This window comes from Cricetulus griseus, chromosome 2 (assembly GCF_003668045.3).
Source record: "Cricetulus griseus strain 17A/GY chromosome 2, alternate assembly CriGri-PICRH-1.0, whole genome shotgun sequence".
In the NCBI taxonomy this organism is placed as follows: domain Eukaryota; kingdom Metazoa; phylum Chordata; class Mammalia; order Rodentia; family Cricetidae; genus Cricetulus; species Cricetulus griseus.
In genome coordinates this window covers 401,895,620-401,911,456 of record NC_048595.1, presented here as the reverse complement: position 1 = coordinate 401,911,456, position 15,837 = coordinate 401,895,620, and the positions used below count along the sequence as shown (strand labels likewise).

At 36.6% G+C, this 15,837-nt stretch overlaps 1 protein-coding gene and 1 long non-coding RNA gene across 4 annotated transcripts in view; one reads left to right on the top strand and one right to left on the bottom strand.

The window, feature by feature from the left end:
• Col3a1 (collagen type III alpha 1 chain) overlaps window positions 1-8,617 on the bottom strand; it is a 35,262-nt gene extending 26,645 nt beyond the window's left edge. The window contains exon 1 of the mRNA XM_027396818.2: window positions 8,328-8,617. Within this exon, the coding sequence (XP_027252619.1) occupies window positions 8,328-8,412 (85 nt within the window). The 5' untranslated portion in view covers window positions 8,413-8,617. The remainder of the gene's footprint in view (window positions 1-8,327) is intronic.
• The window catches only part of LOC113831922, a 28,209-nt gene continuing 18,572 nt past the window's right edge, over window positions 6,201-15,837 (top strand). For 2 of the 3 annotated variants that reach the window (XR_004768653.1, XR_004768654.1), the window contains exon 1: window positions 6,201-6,320. This is a non-coding gene — a long non-coding RNA (uncharacterized LOC113831922). Of the gene's footprint in view, window positions 6,321-6,811; window positions 6,878-15,837 lie in introns of all 3 variants that reach the window. The other variant, XR_004768655.1, reaches the window with a different exon arrangement.

Genomic DNA, 15,837 nt, shown 5'->3' with positions numbered 1-15,837 from the left:
TTCCAGATTGTCCTGGGAAAATGAACAAAGCTGATTGTGTGTTGAATGTCACTGCTAGCTCTGTTGGGCATTAGTGGTTCAACATTATATGACATAATGTAGTATATATCATACATGAACATAAAGAGTTTTCCAAATGTCTAAAATAAAGTGAAACTTTAAAGCAAGTATTGGCAATGAATCAGTAGAAATAATAGGGAAAATATGAATCAAGGCCATATGTATTTGTGGCTTACTATGGCAAAAGAAATAGCTTCAACCAAAATTTTAGAGTTGGTTCTTAATTATATGTAAGAAAATGAAATTTCAGCAGCCATTCACAGTGAATCAACTTAGAACATGCCAAAATAAAACCTGATCTCAGTTCCTGAAGTGTTAACTCTGTAGTATGGTTAAAAGCAGCTTGAAAATTACTATGACAGTTTGCCAATAATGAATGAATAAATAATAAGCTTTTAAACATCTGCAAACAATTTGAATATAAACAATGTCTTGTTGGGTTCTTTCATATTTTTTCATACAGTGAAACTTTTATTTTCCTGTAACTCCAATTGCAAATTTCTTTTTCCCTACCTTCATATTTAGATACTTTTGAGTCATCTAAAACTTTACCATCAAGGGAAATGTCAGAATATCCAGTCTCTACAGACTATAGAGTTGCTTCCACTTCTCATCTACTTATGTGTGCCAATACAACTTTAATCATCTTATGAAATAGCTTGGGCTTCTTGTATGAGTCAAGTTAAGACCCATTCTTGTCTTAACAATTTACCAATGTAACAGCTAATAAAAACCAAAAATGGCAGTTCCACTGAAATTTTCAATAGGGAACAAAGGTTATATGGTAAGAAAAAAAATCTGTTTCATTTAGCAAAATTGACTCAGATCCTCTTGTGTCTGCAGCAGACGTGTGAGGTCAGAGAAGATAATCTTTCTAAAACTTTACAGAATGCACCTTTATTCTCAGTGAATATAAAAGTGGAATACCAAACTTCTTACCTCAGTGCAAATGGTGCAGGGTTGTTTGGATGGGGCTGTTTGAACGGAATTCAAGAGAAGGCAAAGAGTCTTTTTTGTATAATTAAGACTATTAATCTACACAGCGATGAGCATTAAACCTATTTATCTAGAACTGATATTTTGTTTTTTAAGAACTATGCTCAATTTTCTGGCAGGAAAAAATAGTTTTGAGATGGAAGAATTTTTTAGTGAAATCACTAAAATCTTTTTATGGGTCCTCCTTTCTTAATATGAGTGATTTTACAACTTCTCTTAATGAGACTGACAAGAAATTCTTATTTGATTAGCTCCAACTTAGGATATTTTCACTGAATGTGTGGAGTCAAACTGTCCAATGTCAGCTCTTTGAAAACACTGGTAGACTGCTAATTATTCCAGAAACTTATCTTTGAATCAGAAATGACTTTCCACTTTTAATACAACATGCAGGTTATTAAAAGGGGCTATTGGATACACATGTTATGTTAAACATAAATTAATATAGCAGATAATGCTATATTTAAGTACCTTGTATTTTAAGACTTTATGTGTTCTTAGTTGGCCTTGGAGCTAGCATAAACCTTTCTCCCCATGTGTATACCCCATTGAGGGTGCTCTCACATCAGAAGAAATAGTGTTTATTATTTGTTCTGAACCCTGCCAGGTAGACAAGCATGGCATTAACTCAAAAAATTATAATATTCTAATAGAATTTGGAAACAAGAAGTCAAATAAAAGTTTTCTATTATGTAACCCTAGGTTTAACATGTTAATTTATGATTTTAATAAGTACAGAGACTTCAATATGATGATCAATGTATCTTAGTACATCGTTTTAAATAGTTTTAATTATTATACAAAATAATAAAATTCTACAGTAATGGGGTTCCATGTGATACACACACACACACACACACAGACTAAACACTTATTTCTTCAAAAATTTGTACTTTATGGCAAAAACTTTCAATGTACTTCTACCTAACTTATAAATATAACATACATTTTTATTGCTAATGGTTGCCCTACTGTGTGATAACACACCAGATCTTCTTGGTGTGACTTCCCATTGGCACCATTCTGTGCAGTCTATGATTCTCCTCCCCTCCCCCACCTCTAGAAATCACTACTCCTATTCTTAATGTGATACCTTTTGGGGTGACGTCTTTCTTTTAACCTGCTCATAACATTTAAAGTGATGTAAAATATTCTCTTTTGTTTTAGAAAGTTATATTGTTCTGCATTAAAGAAGAAATTGGAGTTCCAATAAAAAATAAGAATCAATGGATCTAAGTTGTTGCCATAATTTGTTTTATATCCATTTGAAACAAAGTTGACTTCCTTGAAAACTCAGACCCTTGAAAAGTCACAAGTAGATATTGTAGCTGAAAACGACACTTCCCACATATTTTTCTTAGTCATCTTTGCTCTAAAAAGGTGGGTTACATAGTTTCTTTTGCTTTATTAACTCTTGCATGACCACCTACTGTTAGCAATATAAGCTACCTAAGCAGAACCCCTTCAATAAATGTCTCATGACCCTGACTTTAGTATCAAACCTGGGAAGTCATGGTAAAGCAGAGGACATTTGCTGGTATCTTTACCCTTTGCAACATTTAAATATATTTATTTAATATTTACATATATTATATTATATTTACAATATAATCTGCCAAATCATGAAATTTGTGTTCTAGGCACTGTGTTCTAGGCCTTATTCTTGAGCAACTGACATTTTTTTTTTTTTGAATCATGGTCTCCACCTGTAACTCGGGCCACTTTGAAATTACAGTCCTTGATCTGAGTTTCCAGACTGCTGGGAATGATGGTACAGGTATGTGTTACTGCAGCCAACTGCTGGAAATGCATGTGCAGGTGTGAATCACTGCAGGTGACTGCTGGGAATGCAAGTTCAGGTATGCATCACTGCAGCCAACTGCTGGGAATGTAGGTGTAGGTATTCGCCACTGTAGCAGACTGCTGGAAATGCAGGTGTGCATCACTGTACCTGATGCTTTACATTGATTTTTATGGTTTCCATCCTGCTTGCAAAGGACTTATCAGCTGAATGCTATTACAATCCTCAATGCAAGCAAAGAACCTGAAACAAAATTTCCCCAGATTAAATAGCTAAAGAAAAGAAGATTTGAATCCAGGATTCCTTTGTGAAGGCTGATACATCTTAACTGCTTAATTCTATTTTCTTTCTGCTTTCAAGGAAAGGATGGAATAAAGGGGACCAGTTTGCTGTACCATGTGGTTTGTAAACTCTGTGCTCTCGGGAATATGAAGGCAGACTTTTTAAGGAATAACAGTGGCCTGCACAATCTCTTTACTCTCTAATCTTAAAATGGGGAGACATCATCTGGAGTTGAGTCCTACTGTTTATTTCTCTTGACCTTATGAAAGAGGTTTGTATTTCTAAGGCCACCCTGATGGCATCCAGACCACCAGGCAAGAAGACAGGCAGAAACAAACATAGGTTTCTGCTTCCAATAAATAGATGTATTTACAATGACTAAGGCACTAATGTTCAGAAAATATAGTTGCAATATGATTTGCGTTCGTGAATTTATAACTTGATCGCATCTTCTTTGAATGATACTAGGGCTTTGTAAGTTATATGCAACACCATAGAGTGTTTCTGTGGGAAATGTGGTCTGTCTGCCTCTACAATAGCAAAATGTCTGACAAATGTGTTACTGGAAAGCTCATCTCTCAATGCTAATTTTCAAAGCTGATTTAACTGTTAATAGTTTTCGGATTTGTTGTGTTCTAACCTTACTGCTCTGGGACAATTTTAGCCTTCCTCCCATTTGAACTTTCATTTTGTTCTCTGAGATTCCATCTTAAATGGCAGTGCTTGACCTCAGCCGTGGAAAAAGCAAGGCTTTGATTAGTTAAGCTGAAAGGAATCCACGAGGGCTGTGTTTTTGTTAGGCACAGACAGAACAGCTAGCCGTTAATGGAACGCTCCAAACTGCAGCTAACAAATGACTGCTGTACGGAGAGCTAACTCAGAGTTTCCACTGCCTTCCTGACAGGCAAAGTTTCCTCTCTGAAAAATTTTGGATATAAAAATATGCAATGTAACTATTTCTTTTCTAGCCCGCAAAATAATGACACCAAGCTTTTCTTCCTAAGAAACAAAATGAAACATTGTCTAAGAATCAATTCACCCACATTTCCAAAAAGTTACAGTGGACCACAGCTTTACAAGTGTCACCCAGGTCCCGCAAAAGCAAGCTTATCTTTCGTCTTCCCAGCTCTGACTTGCAAGCTACCCATTTTAATGGCTTCAAGGTGGAGCTATGACTTCTGTCACAAACTAAAAGAAATACCTAGGAACCCTGCACCACAGAGCTTCATCCTCAGTGGATACCACAGAGCTTCGTTCGGTAGGTGGCAGTCTTTTCTGAGTTACCACCCCAGGCCTGGGCTGGGCCTGTAGATACGAAACAGGCCTTTCTGAAGAGCTGGCTGTCTTTTAACCTCTACTACAGTGTTGGGCAAATCCTTTAAAAAAGAAACCTCTGGGAAAGATCCTAACACAAGAGTCGGCATTCATTAATGGATCTTTGCTCTCCTCTCTCCCAGCATGGTTTCAGAAGATTGGCAGCGGGCTTCTACAACGCTCAGGCAGCCCATCCTCAATCTAAGCAGAATGTCCCTCAGATCACTAACAGGCCTTTAACCCCTCAGAATGAGCACTGTGGGGGTGCTGAGGAAATTCAAGGGGTCACAAATAGAAACAACAAAAGTGTGTATCAATGGTACTTTATTTACTTGTGGTGTACATTGTCACGGAAGGGATGATAATTCCTGGTTAAGTCATTAGCTTCTGAGCCTTTTGCATAATAAACCAGACCAATCTGTTAAAAGTTGTGTATTAAATAGAAAAAAAAAAAAACCTACCTTAAAAAAAAAAACCTTTATGGAGTTTGGAAAGTTTGGAATCTCTCTTTTATTGACAAATATTTACAAAAATAAGAAAATTCAGATACTCAGTTTATGGTTTTTATTCTCAAATAACTTAACATTTCTTCAAATTTCCATTCCTGTATTAACCCTATCCTTCCCAGTTTCTAATCTATACTAACACACTGTCAGTTACATGGCTGACATTGAGATATGTACATAATTTACAATGTTCTAACAAAATATTTTCTCTTGTTAGAACTACCCTTATTTCCAATGACTTTATGAAATATTTTATTCCATTAGTTTGGTATATTTAATAATTGGGACAACACAAATCAGAGAAAACTAAAATGTTATTATTAGTTATAACTTTCCTTTTGAACATAAAGGGAAATAGACTCACAAAACATGAAATAAGAATCCATTCTCCAAATTATTTGCAGTTTTGAAATCCCAAATCAGTTAATGGTTCACAGTTAATTTTTGTGAAATTATCAGCATAGCAAAATGTGGAAGGTTAAATATTAGAGGACATTTAATTATAATAATTTCTGTCCCTACCCTAACAGAACAATATTATTAATATCCATATATGGGCCTATAGTCAGCAAAATACTAATGTTAAGTGAGGATGATAACCCATGGGTAGGGAAAATACATTTAAAAAGTCATACTATGAATTTGAATCACATATAGCTTTTCTATGGCCACTTGGGAGATTGAAACTAGGGTGGAATATCTAATGGACAAGCTCTCAATCACTGACCTGCATTCTCAGCCTTCCTTAAAGTTATTATTTTGAGACAGTTTCACTGCAGTCCTCAAGCTGACCTTGAACTCACCCTGTACCCTAGGCAGATTTTGGACTTGTATTCTCCTACCCTCAATCTCCCAAGTAGCTGGGATTACAGGTCGGTGCAACCATGCCTGCCTGGAAAATGTGTATAACTTTAACACTCATTTTCAACATGTCTTATAATATTGTTACCAGTTTGTGAGTATGTCTGGCAACATTTCATCATCTATATTTCTTTAACTTATAAAAATGCAATGCTTAATTTTTAAAAGTCACACACACACACACACACACACACACACACACACACACACACACACACACAGACAGACCTCATCCTAAAATACCAATCCTGTGGTGCAATCGTCATGTTGGCACTGGTTATGTAAATGGTGTCCCTGCCTGTCAGCCACTAGGTGGCATGTTTTAGCACTTAAAAATCTGGCATGCTTATAAACCACAGGAAATGTAAAACAGACCACGTTTTTCCATAGCTGGAATCAGATGCATGAATAAAGAAAGATTTGCACAGATCTGTAAAAAGACAAAACTCCTTTTGGAGACATGTCTTATCCTCCTGAAAACTCCCACGAGTCGATTACAGGTTAGTGTCCTTCAGCTCTATATTCCTGGGATTTCTAGAGGACATGGGAGATAACCCATTGTGATTCTGTGAATATTCCCAGTGTGCTGAATAGATGTCACCTACTGTAGCCTCCCCAAAGTTAACCATCCAGCAGGATTTTCGCTAAAAACCTACAAGAAATGTGAAATTCAAGCTCTTAGATCCCTTTCATTTTTCTTTGAGTTTTAATGACGAGAGCGTAAGGCTGGAAGCAAATGAGCCTACAAAGATGTTAAAATGGTGATGTTGGATTGGGAAGACACATACCCACTGTGTCTACACTATTTCTTATATTCCTATAACTGTTAGGTAGCTACAAATACTATGTGTATATTTTGAATTTAAGTCCCAAAGGTGCATAGTCTTTTCAAAAAATGAGTTTCTGTGATTCTTCTCCTAGAAATGCAAAGATATTTATTGGGAAGCTTGGGGATTGACATTCTTTTGGTCCATGTCTTTTGGTTTACTAGGGAAAGCATTGAGATTGTTGGACCTTCCAGGAGGGCAGGATGGGGAGAGAAAGTGAAGACAGAAAGGTAAAGGAGAAGTGAGCCTCCAAAGGAAAAAAAAAAAGTGTGAGGAAGGAAGGGGAGAAAATGAGAACAGAGAAGGAAGCAGAAGGGAGACACACTGGGCTCAGGAGGGTGTGGCAGGAGAAGGGATGGATGAGGAAGTGTGGAGGGGAGGTGGATAAGCTCAGGATGGGGGTGGGGTGATGAGTGAGGAAGGAAAACTGGGAGGGGAGTTCCTTTGGAGCCAAAAGGGGTGGGGGATGAAGAGGGAGAAGGCAGGGGCTGGGGGTGGGCTAAGGGGAAGAGAAAACTAAGGAACAAGAAATCTGGGTGTTCCTTTTCTGTTGTAACCAAGGACTGAAAATACATAAATGTCATCGGGTATATCCCCCCACCTATTCTTGAATGTATAATTTGTGAAGATAACAAAGATACTGATATTACAGACAGTGAAAAACCTAATATTCATGAAAATTTTGCCAAAACTAAAGGTTTAAATACAAATAAGTTTGATAGTGTATGTTTTAAAAGTGCTAATATAGTTAAGATTTGCAACACAAGTATTTTAAGGAAAGTATCCACCCCAGTTTTTCATGATGTTGAGGAACATATACATTTGTAAAAATATTTAAATAAATAAGGAGAAAATTGCCTTTAATTTTCAGCACAAGAAAGTAAAGATCATTCTATTTGCTTACCAAAAATATATCAGGTAAGCTTTTATGAACAAAACTAGTATCTTTACCTTGTTTGTAGGAAAGCAAAAAAGAGTCCTTTTAAAACATTTTCTCTCCAGTAGTGGAAATCCAGCTAAGCAGAACACGTGGAACACAAAACAACCTTCAGCAAAACTCTGAGGAAGTATGGATTAATCGGCTATGCACATTCTTAGAATGCAATAAAAACAGAAACAATGACATGTTTTCAGCAGCCTGGGTTCATTTCAGGAATGTCCATACATACTCCAGTGTTACCATTTACAGAAATACATAAAGAGATTCTGTTGGTCTTCTAGTATCTTCTTCTGTGCTATTCCTAACAGATTTAATGCATTATTTTATTGGGAAAACAAGGCTAAATATCCCATCCTTGCAAAGAGAACAGCGTACAAAGGAGAACATGAAATTATTACAAGAGACCAATAAATTCCAGATGGCTTGGGAGCATTCCAAGATGTTCACAATACAAGAGGGGAGTGCTTTAAAGCTATTTTTCTTTTTAAAAAAAGGTGAACATGAAAACAAATTAATTAAGCACACTTTTATCTTAAACAACTAGGGAATTTTCACACATACATATGCACTATTTTTTTTATAAATAAACATAGAAAGCTAAATTATGGTTAGAGAAGCATTCCACAGTCAAAGGCTAGGCAGGAAATTCTTAGGAGGCTGATTTTTTCCCTATGCGACTCTTTGTAAGAAGTTAAGACAAAATTAACCCAGAAAGCCTGTTGAAATCAGTACCTACTTACCTACACTGGACTGCTGTGCCCAAATGAAAGTAGGATGAAGCAGGGCGAGAAGAAGCCAAGTCCCACTTTGCACAAAGCTCATCATGTCTAAATATCAGACATGAGACTCTTTGTGCAAGAGGAAAAAAGAAAAAGCAGCTCAAAGTAGCACCATCAGTTGTTCCCTGCCCTTCAGCACCGGGCCCGTCATAAAACTCAGCCACTGACGCTCCTCTGCTTTGGCCTTAAATAGGAAAAAGTTTGGCTTCCCTCACTTTCCAGCCCCTTTCTGAAATATGAGAGCAGCTCCCATCCCCTCGGCAGTAAAAGCAATGATTAATATTTCTTTTTTCCCTTATAGAGGACACAACCCACCGAGTTAGAAAACAGTACATCTGGAGCTTGTGTACGTCAGCCTATGCACATGTTTATAACATGCATTAGTCTTACATACATATTTGCATGACAAGAACACACAGGAATGTGCTTTGTGATCCTCTATAACAACTGTTTGTACATTTTTAAATTTCTCTCTGAAACAGTAAAAACAGCTTGAATTTGAAAAAGTGTTGGAGTCCCATTGTCGGTCATGGTGATTTTGTGAACTTTATCTTCCTAAAGGACTTGTATGTTGGGGATTTGCCAGAATCCACCCTAACTCAGTTTAAACAGGGAACTGTAGGAGACTTACTGAAGGAAAACCCTCTGTCTGCCCTTGAGCTCACCCACACACTCTGTGTTCTGGATGCTAGATTTCAGGCGATTGTTACAAAACTGTTTTTTGAGCTATGTTTGAACAGATCTTAAGAGATTATTATCTGTTACTGTTTCCCTTTCTCACAAATTTCTTTACCAAGTCTGCTTCCTTGTAAGATTTCCAGTTCACATGCTGTGTGGGGAAGCCAGAACAGACTACTAAAGAAAAATTAAAACTTTTCATGTCTTGTCTTTGTAAAAACTACGAGGGAAAATGTTTAGTGCATAGGACAGAAGAAATCCTAATTTCATCTCCATTAATACACAGCTTACTACAAATCCATCTAGATTTAGTCTTTTCTGTGTTTCGGTTCTAAGTCCTCATCAGCAGGGCTTTGCTATGCATTTCTAGATCTTTCTGAGGATTAAATATCACTATACCTCTGCAGGAATTGTTAACCTTTTTATGACGCTAATGACCAATTAATATCTTGATACCTAACTTTCAGTCAAGTATTCCTTCATTTACCTTTAAACTCTATAGTGTGCATTTCAAAGCCAACCTCCTAATCCAGGTCACATAGGTTTATTTCTCTAGTCTTAACTTCACGGAAGTGTGTTGTTCTTTCTGTGCATGTACACTTGAAATTCTTCCCCTCTTATACCATTTCATGGAAGTCATTTCTATTCAAAACTTTCCTCCTTAGGAAAACCATTTCAATGAAAACTCTTTTTTGTTAATTTTATTTTTTTCTTATATATAAGAATAATGTTTAAATTTTGTTGTTTCATACAATTCATTGTTATAAACATGGATAATGCTGTGCCTGCCTGCTTATATGCCTGTTCAGAAGGAGGAGAGACTAAGATGTTCAAGGGGGAAAAGTGATGCCATTTGGTGGCAGGAAACAAGGAATAGGACAAGACCCACCTCTTGTGCATCTTCTGATTCCATATTGGAGAAAGGCTGCCGGAAGAGGCAGGAAAAGTAACTGATGGATGATAGATATTGAAGTAGCTGGGGCAAAGACCGTCATGTGCCTGCCAACCCATCTTCATCCTTTCCTTGAATGTTTTTTTCCATTCAAACCAACTCAGAAATGTGAGTTTTTCTCATAAAATCTATGGCATGTACATAAAACAGTACAAATATACACAAATACATCTCTTGTTATTTAAAATGGTGATTGAACATTGAGATGCATAGAAATATTTCAGAAGAACTTTTTTCTGAGTGAAAAATTAATAATGGTACTTTTAACATCTTGTGTGCACCATTTCATGCATGTTATGCATAATTTCTATAATATTTTAAGTTTTTCTTGAATTTTCTAAGTAGCCTCATATGCATAAGAACAGCTCCTGACCAGCACACTCCCTACAGAGATAGGGCTGGTATTCTGCAGATGGAGGCATTGCTCTATTTTAAGGTCTTTAGGAGAGACCTGGAGAACACCTCCAGGTTGTCTGGTTTACTATTCTTTTCTACTTTTAGTGTGTTTGGAAGTCCTGCTTTACAAGTCTTTGCTCTATGTCCTAGATCTCTGTCTCTTCATTTGGAAGTGTTTATTGTTACAGTGTCCAGATGGGTGTGGATCTAAGCTGTTGTCACAATGGGTGAAATACATGCCCTGGGAAGCTGTAAGCAAGCCCAGTATGGTTGTTACTCACACAAATTGCTTTCTATACTATTGTGACTTAACTGATAGTATCAGGAAGCATAAGAAAGTCAGTCTGTTCTCTTCTCTGCATCTGGAAACACAACAAAAATGCAGATTCCTGCACCAGCTAAAGCAGCACCTAATCTGTCTCTGGACAAGCTCGGTTGGAAAGATGAGGCAGAGCAAGGCTGAGGCAGAGCAAGGGTGTGGCCAATTGTCTACCACGAATTCAGATCTTCCTAAGTCAGTGGAAAGCTGAGCTGGGCAAGATGCACAAGCCCAGCTGTGACTAACTCCGTGGGCCAGAGAATGTCAACACTGCTCTCCATAATGGATGGCAATGAGAAACTCAATTGTCCCATCCTGAAACATAAGTCTCCACTCCCTTCTGCCTCCACTCCACCTTTTTCTCTGTCCATCATTCTCTGTTTTGTCCCTTCTTCCCCCTTGCTTTGTCTAAAGTTTTATTTGTGACATTTTTTAAGGAGGAAAACATTTTACTCAAACATTTATTTTTGTGAGGCAAACTGAAATACTCTATTTATAACATACACATCAGATACATACTGTATTTTCCTCACTTCTTTTCAGCACTCTCCTCTCAAATGCCTCCTATGGCCCACCATTTCCTTTCAACTTCATGACCCTGCTTTCTTCAATTATTTATTTATATGGCCAGGTGGTGGTGGCACATGCCTCTAATCCCAGCACTCGGGAGGCTGAGGCAGGCAGATCTCTGTGAGTTTGAGACCAGCCTGGTCCAAGAGCTAGTTCCAGGACAGCCTCCAAAGCCACAGAGAAACCCTGTCTCAAAAAAATTATTTATTCATATGGTCATTTTGTATATTTTGTTTAACTGTAAGGCCCTTTGAAATGTACCTGTGGTTTTACTCACAAAATATACTGGATCTTCAGCAGAATACCAGGAATGAAAGGGTAATTTTCTATGTAGCTACGAAGTACATTGTAAGCCTTTGTTATTCCTAAGGAGATGGACATATCTACTCAGTGTTCATGGGTAGTACTAACTTTGGGGAATTTAAAAAAGATTTTGAATAATAATATGTGCATACTAAGTCCAGACTTATTCTTGAAAAATGCCATATTTTAACTGGAAGACTTGAATATACCTGATCATAAAATTTATAAGAGTAAACAATAAGTAATTGTGGTACATGACACCCAAAAGTTTGATTTCTGTGATCTACTGCAGGATACAGTATATTTGTCCTCTTAATTTGAGTCTATATATAACTATGTTAGTAGTCATTTTTGTGACTTTAACTTTTTCACAAGTCTTACATTTTCTTGACTTTTGGTCAAATTTTTTGGAAATACTAAATAACTCTAGGGTGATATATTATTTGAATACTTGCTGATATTGCTGAGGTTCTAAATATCTAGCTTTGTCTTTTATGATGAATTTTACCCCATGTTTGAAAAGAAAGTTCAAATAGGTTATGTGACTCTTCAAGTTACTCACTGAAATTGGAATTAACTACCACACTTTTCAGTTTTCACATGTTTTCCACTTGAATTAGTCACTGATTATGGCAACTATAATTTTATGCAATGTAGAATTGTGTGAATACAAATTTGGCACATAATCTCCTGTTTTCTCTTTGAGGACAGGAGAACAGATGGAGAGAAAGAAATAAAGTCAGAATTAGTGGTCAGGTTTGTTTAAGAAGTTACTATTCGTATTCATGTTTTATCTTATTAATAATGTTTGAGTAAATGTTAGTATTGTATTCAAGTAAATTTTATTTCTGTGATTGTGTGTGTGTGTGTGTGTGTGTGTGTGTGTGTGTGTGTGTGTGTACATGCTGCAGTTTACATACACAGGTAAGAGGACAACTTGTAGGATTCATTTCCCTTCTACATCCCATGTGTGTTCCAAGGCACCAGGGCTTGGCAGAAAGAATCTTTATTCACCAAGCCAACTCTCTGACTCTTAAGTAAATTTTAAGTGAATTAAACATTAGTAATTTATACTTAATTTTAGAGAACAGTCTTGTGAAATGTGGAAGTACATGTCTTTCTTTGTATATGACTGGGTTTTTGCTTTTCTATTTTTTTTTTTATTTTGAATACATGGCTATTAATACTTTGTTTTAAATAAAGGCATCACTCACTAGCCATCATGGTTACTCACAGGCAAGTAAAAACAGCGTCCATAAGGTTAATGTTGTATATTACAGTGACATTTAGATTTTAATAAATTAATTTTATATGGATCATAAGAAACATTTTCTCAACAATGAGTGTATTTATGAAGAAGATTAAGAATGGATCAAGTTCTTATTGAAGTCTTTCAAGGTCCAGCCTTAAAAGTCTTTGTTCAGAGTTCAAAAGAGACACTATAATAAGTAAAGGAAACTAAATTCTGAGGGCTATAGAAAAAATGAGTCTTCTCACAACATGTTCTTTCTATCCATCTCTTTATTGTTCTACAAATAGTTCTTCTATATTGAGGGTACAGATATATATAAATTTACAACAGTAATTCTTTTGGCAATGCAATGTGAAGCTTGAGTTTCCCAGGGTCACCAATGCAGATAAGATTTATACACAGAACAATAACTGTTAGTTATCATTTATGGAACCAGGTAGGGATGGTTAGTGAAGGCTCCTCAACAAGGTCAACTAGGGATTAAATCAACAAGGGAGTCTAAAAGAGAGAAATCATGTGCTTATCTATGTTCTTTAAGAGGGCCTAAGTATTGGGGTAAAATTCTATTAATCAGAAGATTTCATGAATAAGGTAAAAACTATTTTCCCTCCATGGGCTGCTTCCAAGCGGCTCTCTGGAGCCATTTTCCCAAAGGGTGGGGTAAGTGTCCTCTGTGGCCAGGCAACCTGCATAAGAAGCAGAGGAATGCATGCAGCTTTTGGTCTGCAGCGCACATTTTGCTATAGTCAGCTGCTTGAAAGAAGCTTTTTGGGTCTAAGGATAGCACCTTTGTTTAAGGCTGTAGAACAAAGAAAAGATTTAAGCTTAATTTGCACAAGAAATGGAACTTGGAACCTTCCAGTGCTCTGGGTGGGCAGGTTTTCAGAAGGTGTGCAGGAAAGTTTACTATTCCTCTGAGGATGAGCAAATAGCTTATTACCTTTCTCATTATTTTCTTAGGGTAAAAACAAGCAATAAACCTCTAAGCTAAAATCTTGGATTAATTAGCTGAGGTGAAAGTAAATGCAAGAATTGTTTAGTGCAAGGTTAGTTTAGGTTATTGACTCTCTTATCGGCAATAGAGGTAAAACCAAGATAAGCCTATTTTCTAAGTGGCTATGGATCAACAGTTTTAGGCAGGTAGTAGTTCTATGTCCTTGAAATACTTTTGCCTGGGTACTTAAAGCTGGCCAAATGCCTACCAATAAAGATAATTGCAGGAAGGAAGATCTCTACATTTACATTGGAGAAAGGAACAAAGACCTGGCTGTGGGAAATAGGTTTTTTGACTGGGTGATAACTAGGGGATGTTATCAACATACCCCAAATGCATAGGGGAACTTGTGCTTAATAAATGATCAATTAGTGCTGAACTATGGGAAATAAATCCCAAATTTAACAGAGGGAAAAAGCTACATCGAGAAGTCTACAGCAAGAAACAGCCAATTCATCCAAAAGGCAACAGCTCCAACACCCCTTACGTCTTGGTTTAATCCTCCAGCAGAATCCTTAATTCTGATAGATTGACCTTATAAAATGATGGCATTGTTGAAGTAAGTTTCTGTCTGATCCTGTCTTGCAGCCATTCAGTCCCAAATAAACACATGGAGGCTTATATTAATTATAAATTGTTTAGCTGATTGATTGCTCAGGCTTTTTTTTTTTCTAACAAATTCTTACAACTTAATTAACCCATAATTTGTATTTATGTTTAGCCATGTTGCTTGATACCTGTTCTCATCTTGCTTCCTCTGCATCTTGCTGGTGACTGTATCTCTCTGCCTTCCTCTTCCCAGCATTCTCCTTGTGTGGTAGCCTCGCCTATACTTTCTTCCAGACTACTGACCAAGTGTTTTATTAGATCAATGAGTGAAAGTTCTTATTTTTATATGATTTTTGAGACTATGTACATGAATACTGTGTTTACAATCCTTCTGCTTCCCCATACTTCTCCTGTGTGTTTTATATTATATCCAGTAAATAAATGTGTATGTATATAGTCAAAGCATTTAAAAAGTCAAGCAAAGTTTCTGGACCCTACCTTAATATGTGCAAATGTACTTCATCTTTTCTGTGTTACTTTATCATCATAGAAGTGGATAAAATATGATTTCCTCTTTTGTGGATATCTCTAGTCATTTATTTACTTGACTTTTAATCATTGATAGGAACCGTGGAGTTTTACCTGTTTAATTGTGAAAATTCTGGAAGTACTGTAAGCATGCTACCTGAAATGAAGTGTTTATAACTTATGCCTAAGGGGTGACATTATTTACCATCATCATTAATTGTTGCAGTTATATTTGAAATTTCATGGGAAATTTAAATTCATCTCTTTCCCTGACATAAATGACCTGTTCTTGAGCAGTATGATTACTTTAGACAAGTTATAAGACTGACAAAGTCTGAGAGGAAACATTGTGCAAGATTTCAGGGGCTCCCTGCTGGGGTTTTGGTAACTCAATCATTCCAAGGAGGGATGCTCCACTCAGAAAATCCCACTAGACTCTCTATCGAACATAATTTTTCATCTGAGTCATACTTTGGAATGTTCAACAGTATCCAACACATCTGCAGTAGTTCTTCAAATGCAGCCAATTATGTCTGGAGATAAATAGAAGGCCAAATCACCATCTTCTGAAAGAAGTGTGAGATAGGCCCAAAAGGAACTGAATTTCAATGTTTAAGAGGGAACTGGATTTAGTATGTATCAATTACATATATGTATAGTTCTGCAAATGTACACTCTCTTTATAGTGTTGTGTATGTGTACACAACTTCACATGTATGTGAGTAGGTGTTAAATTATTCTTAAAGAGAGTACATTTAGGTACCCTATTCATACATAAATTAATGTCAACATTAGCGTCTTGGGGCTAGCAAGTTGGAAATTTTGTTCTCAGGGTCTCAGTGTGACCACCTAGATTCTCCTTTTCATGTGGCAATTCCCAAAGTGGTTGCTTTGTTTCAAATTTAAACTTATACTTTTTAATGTATATAT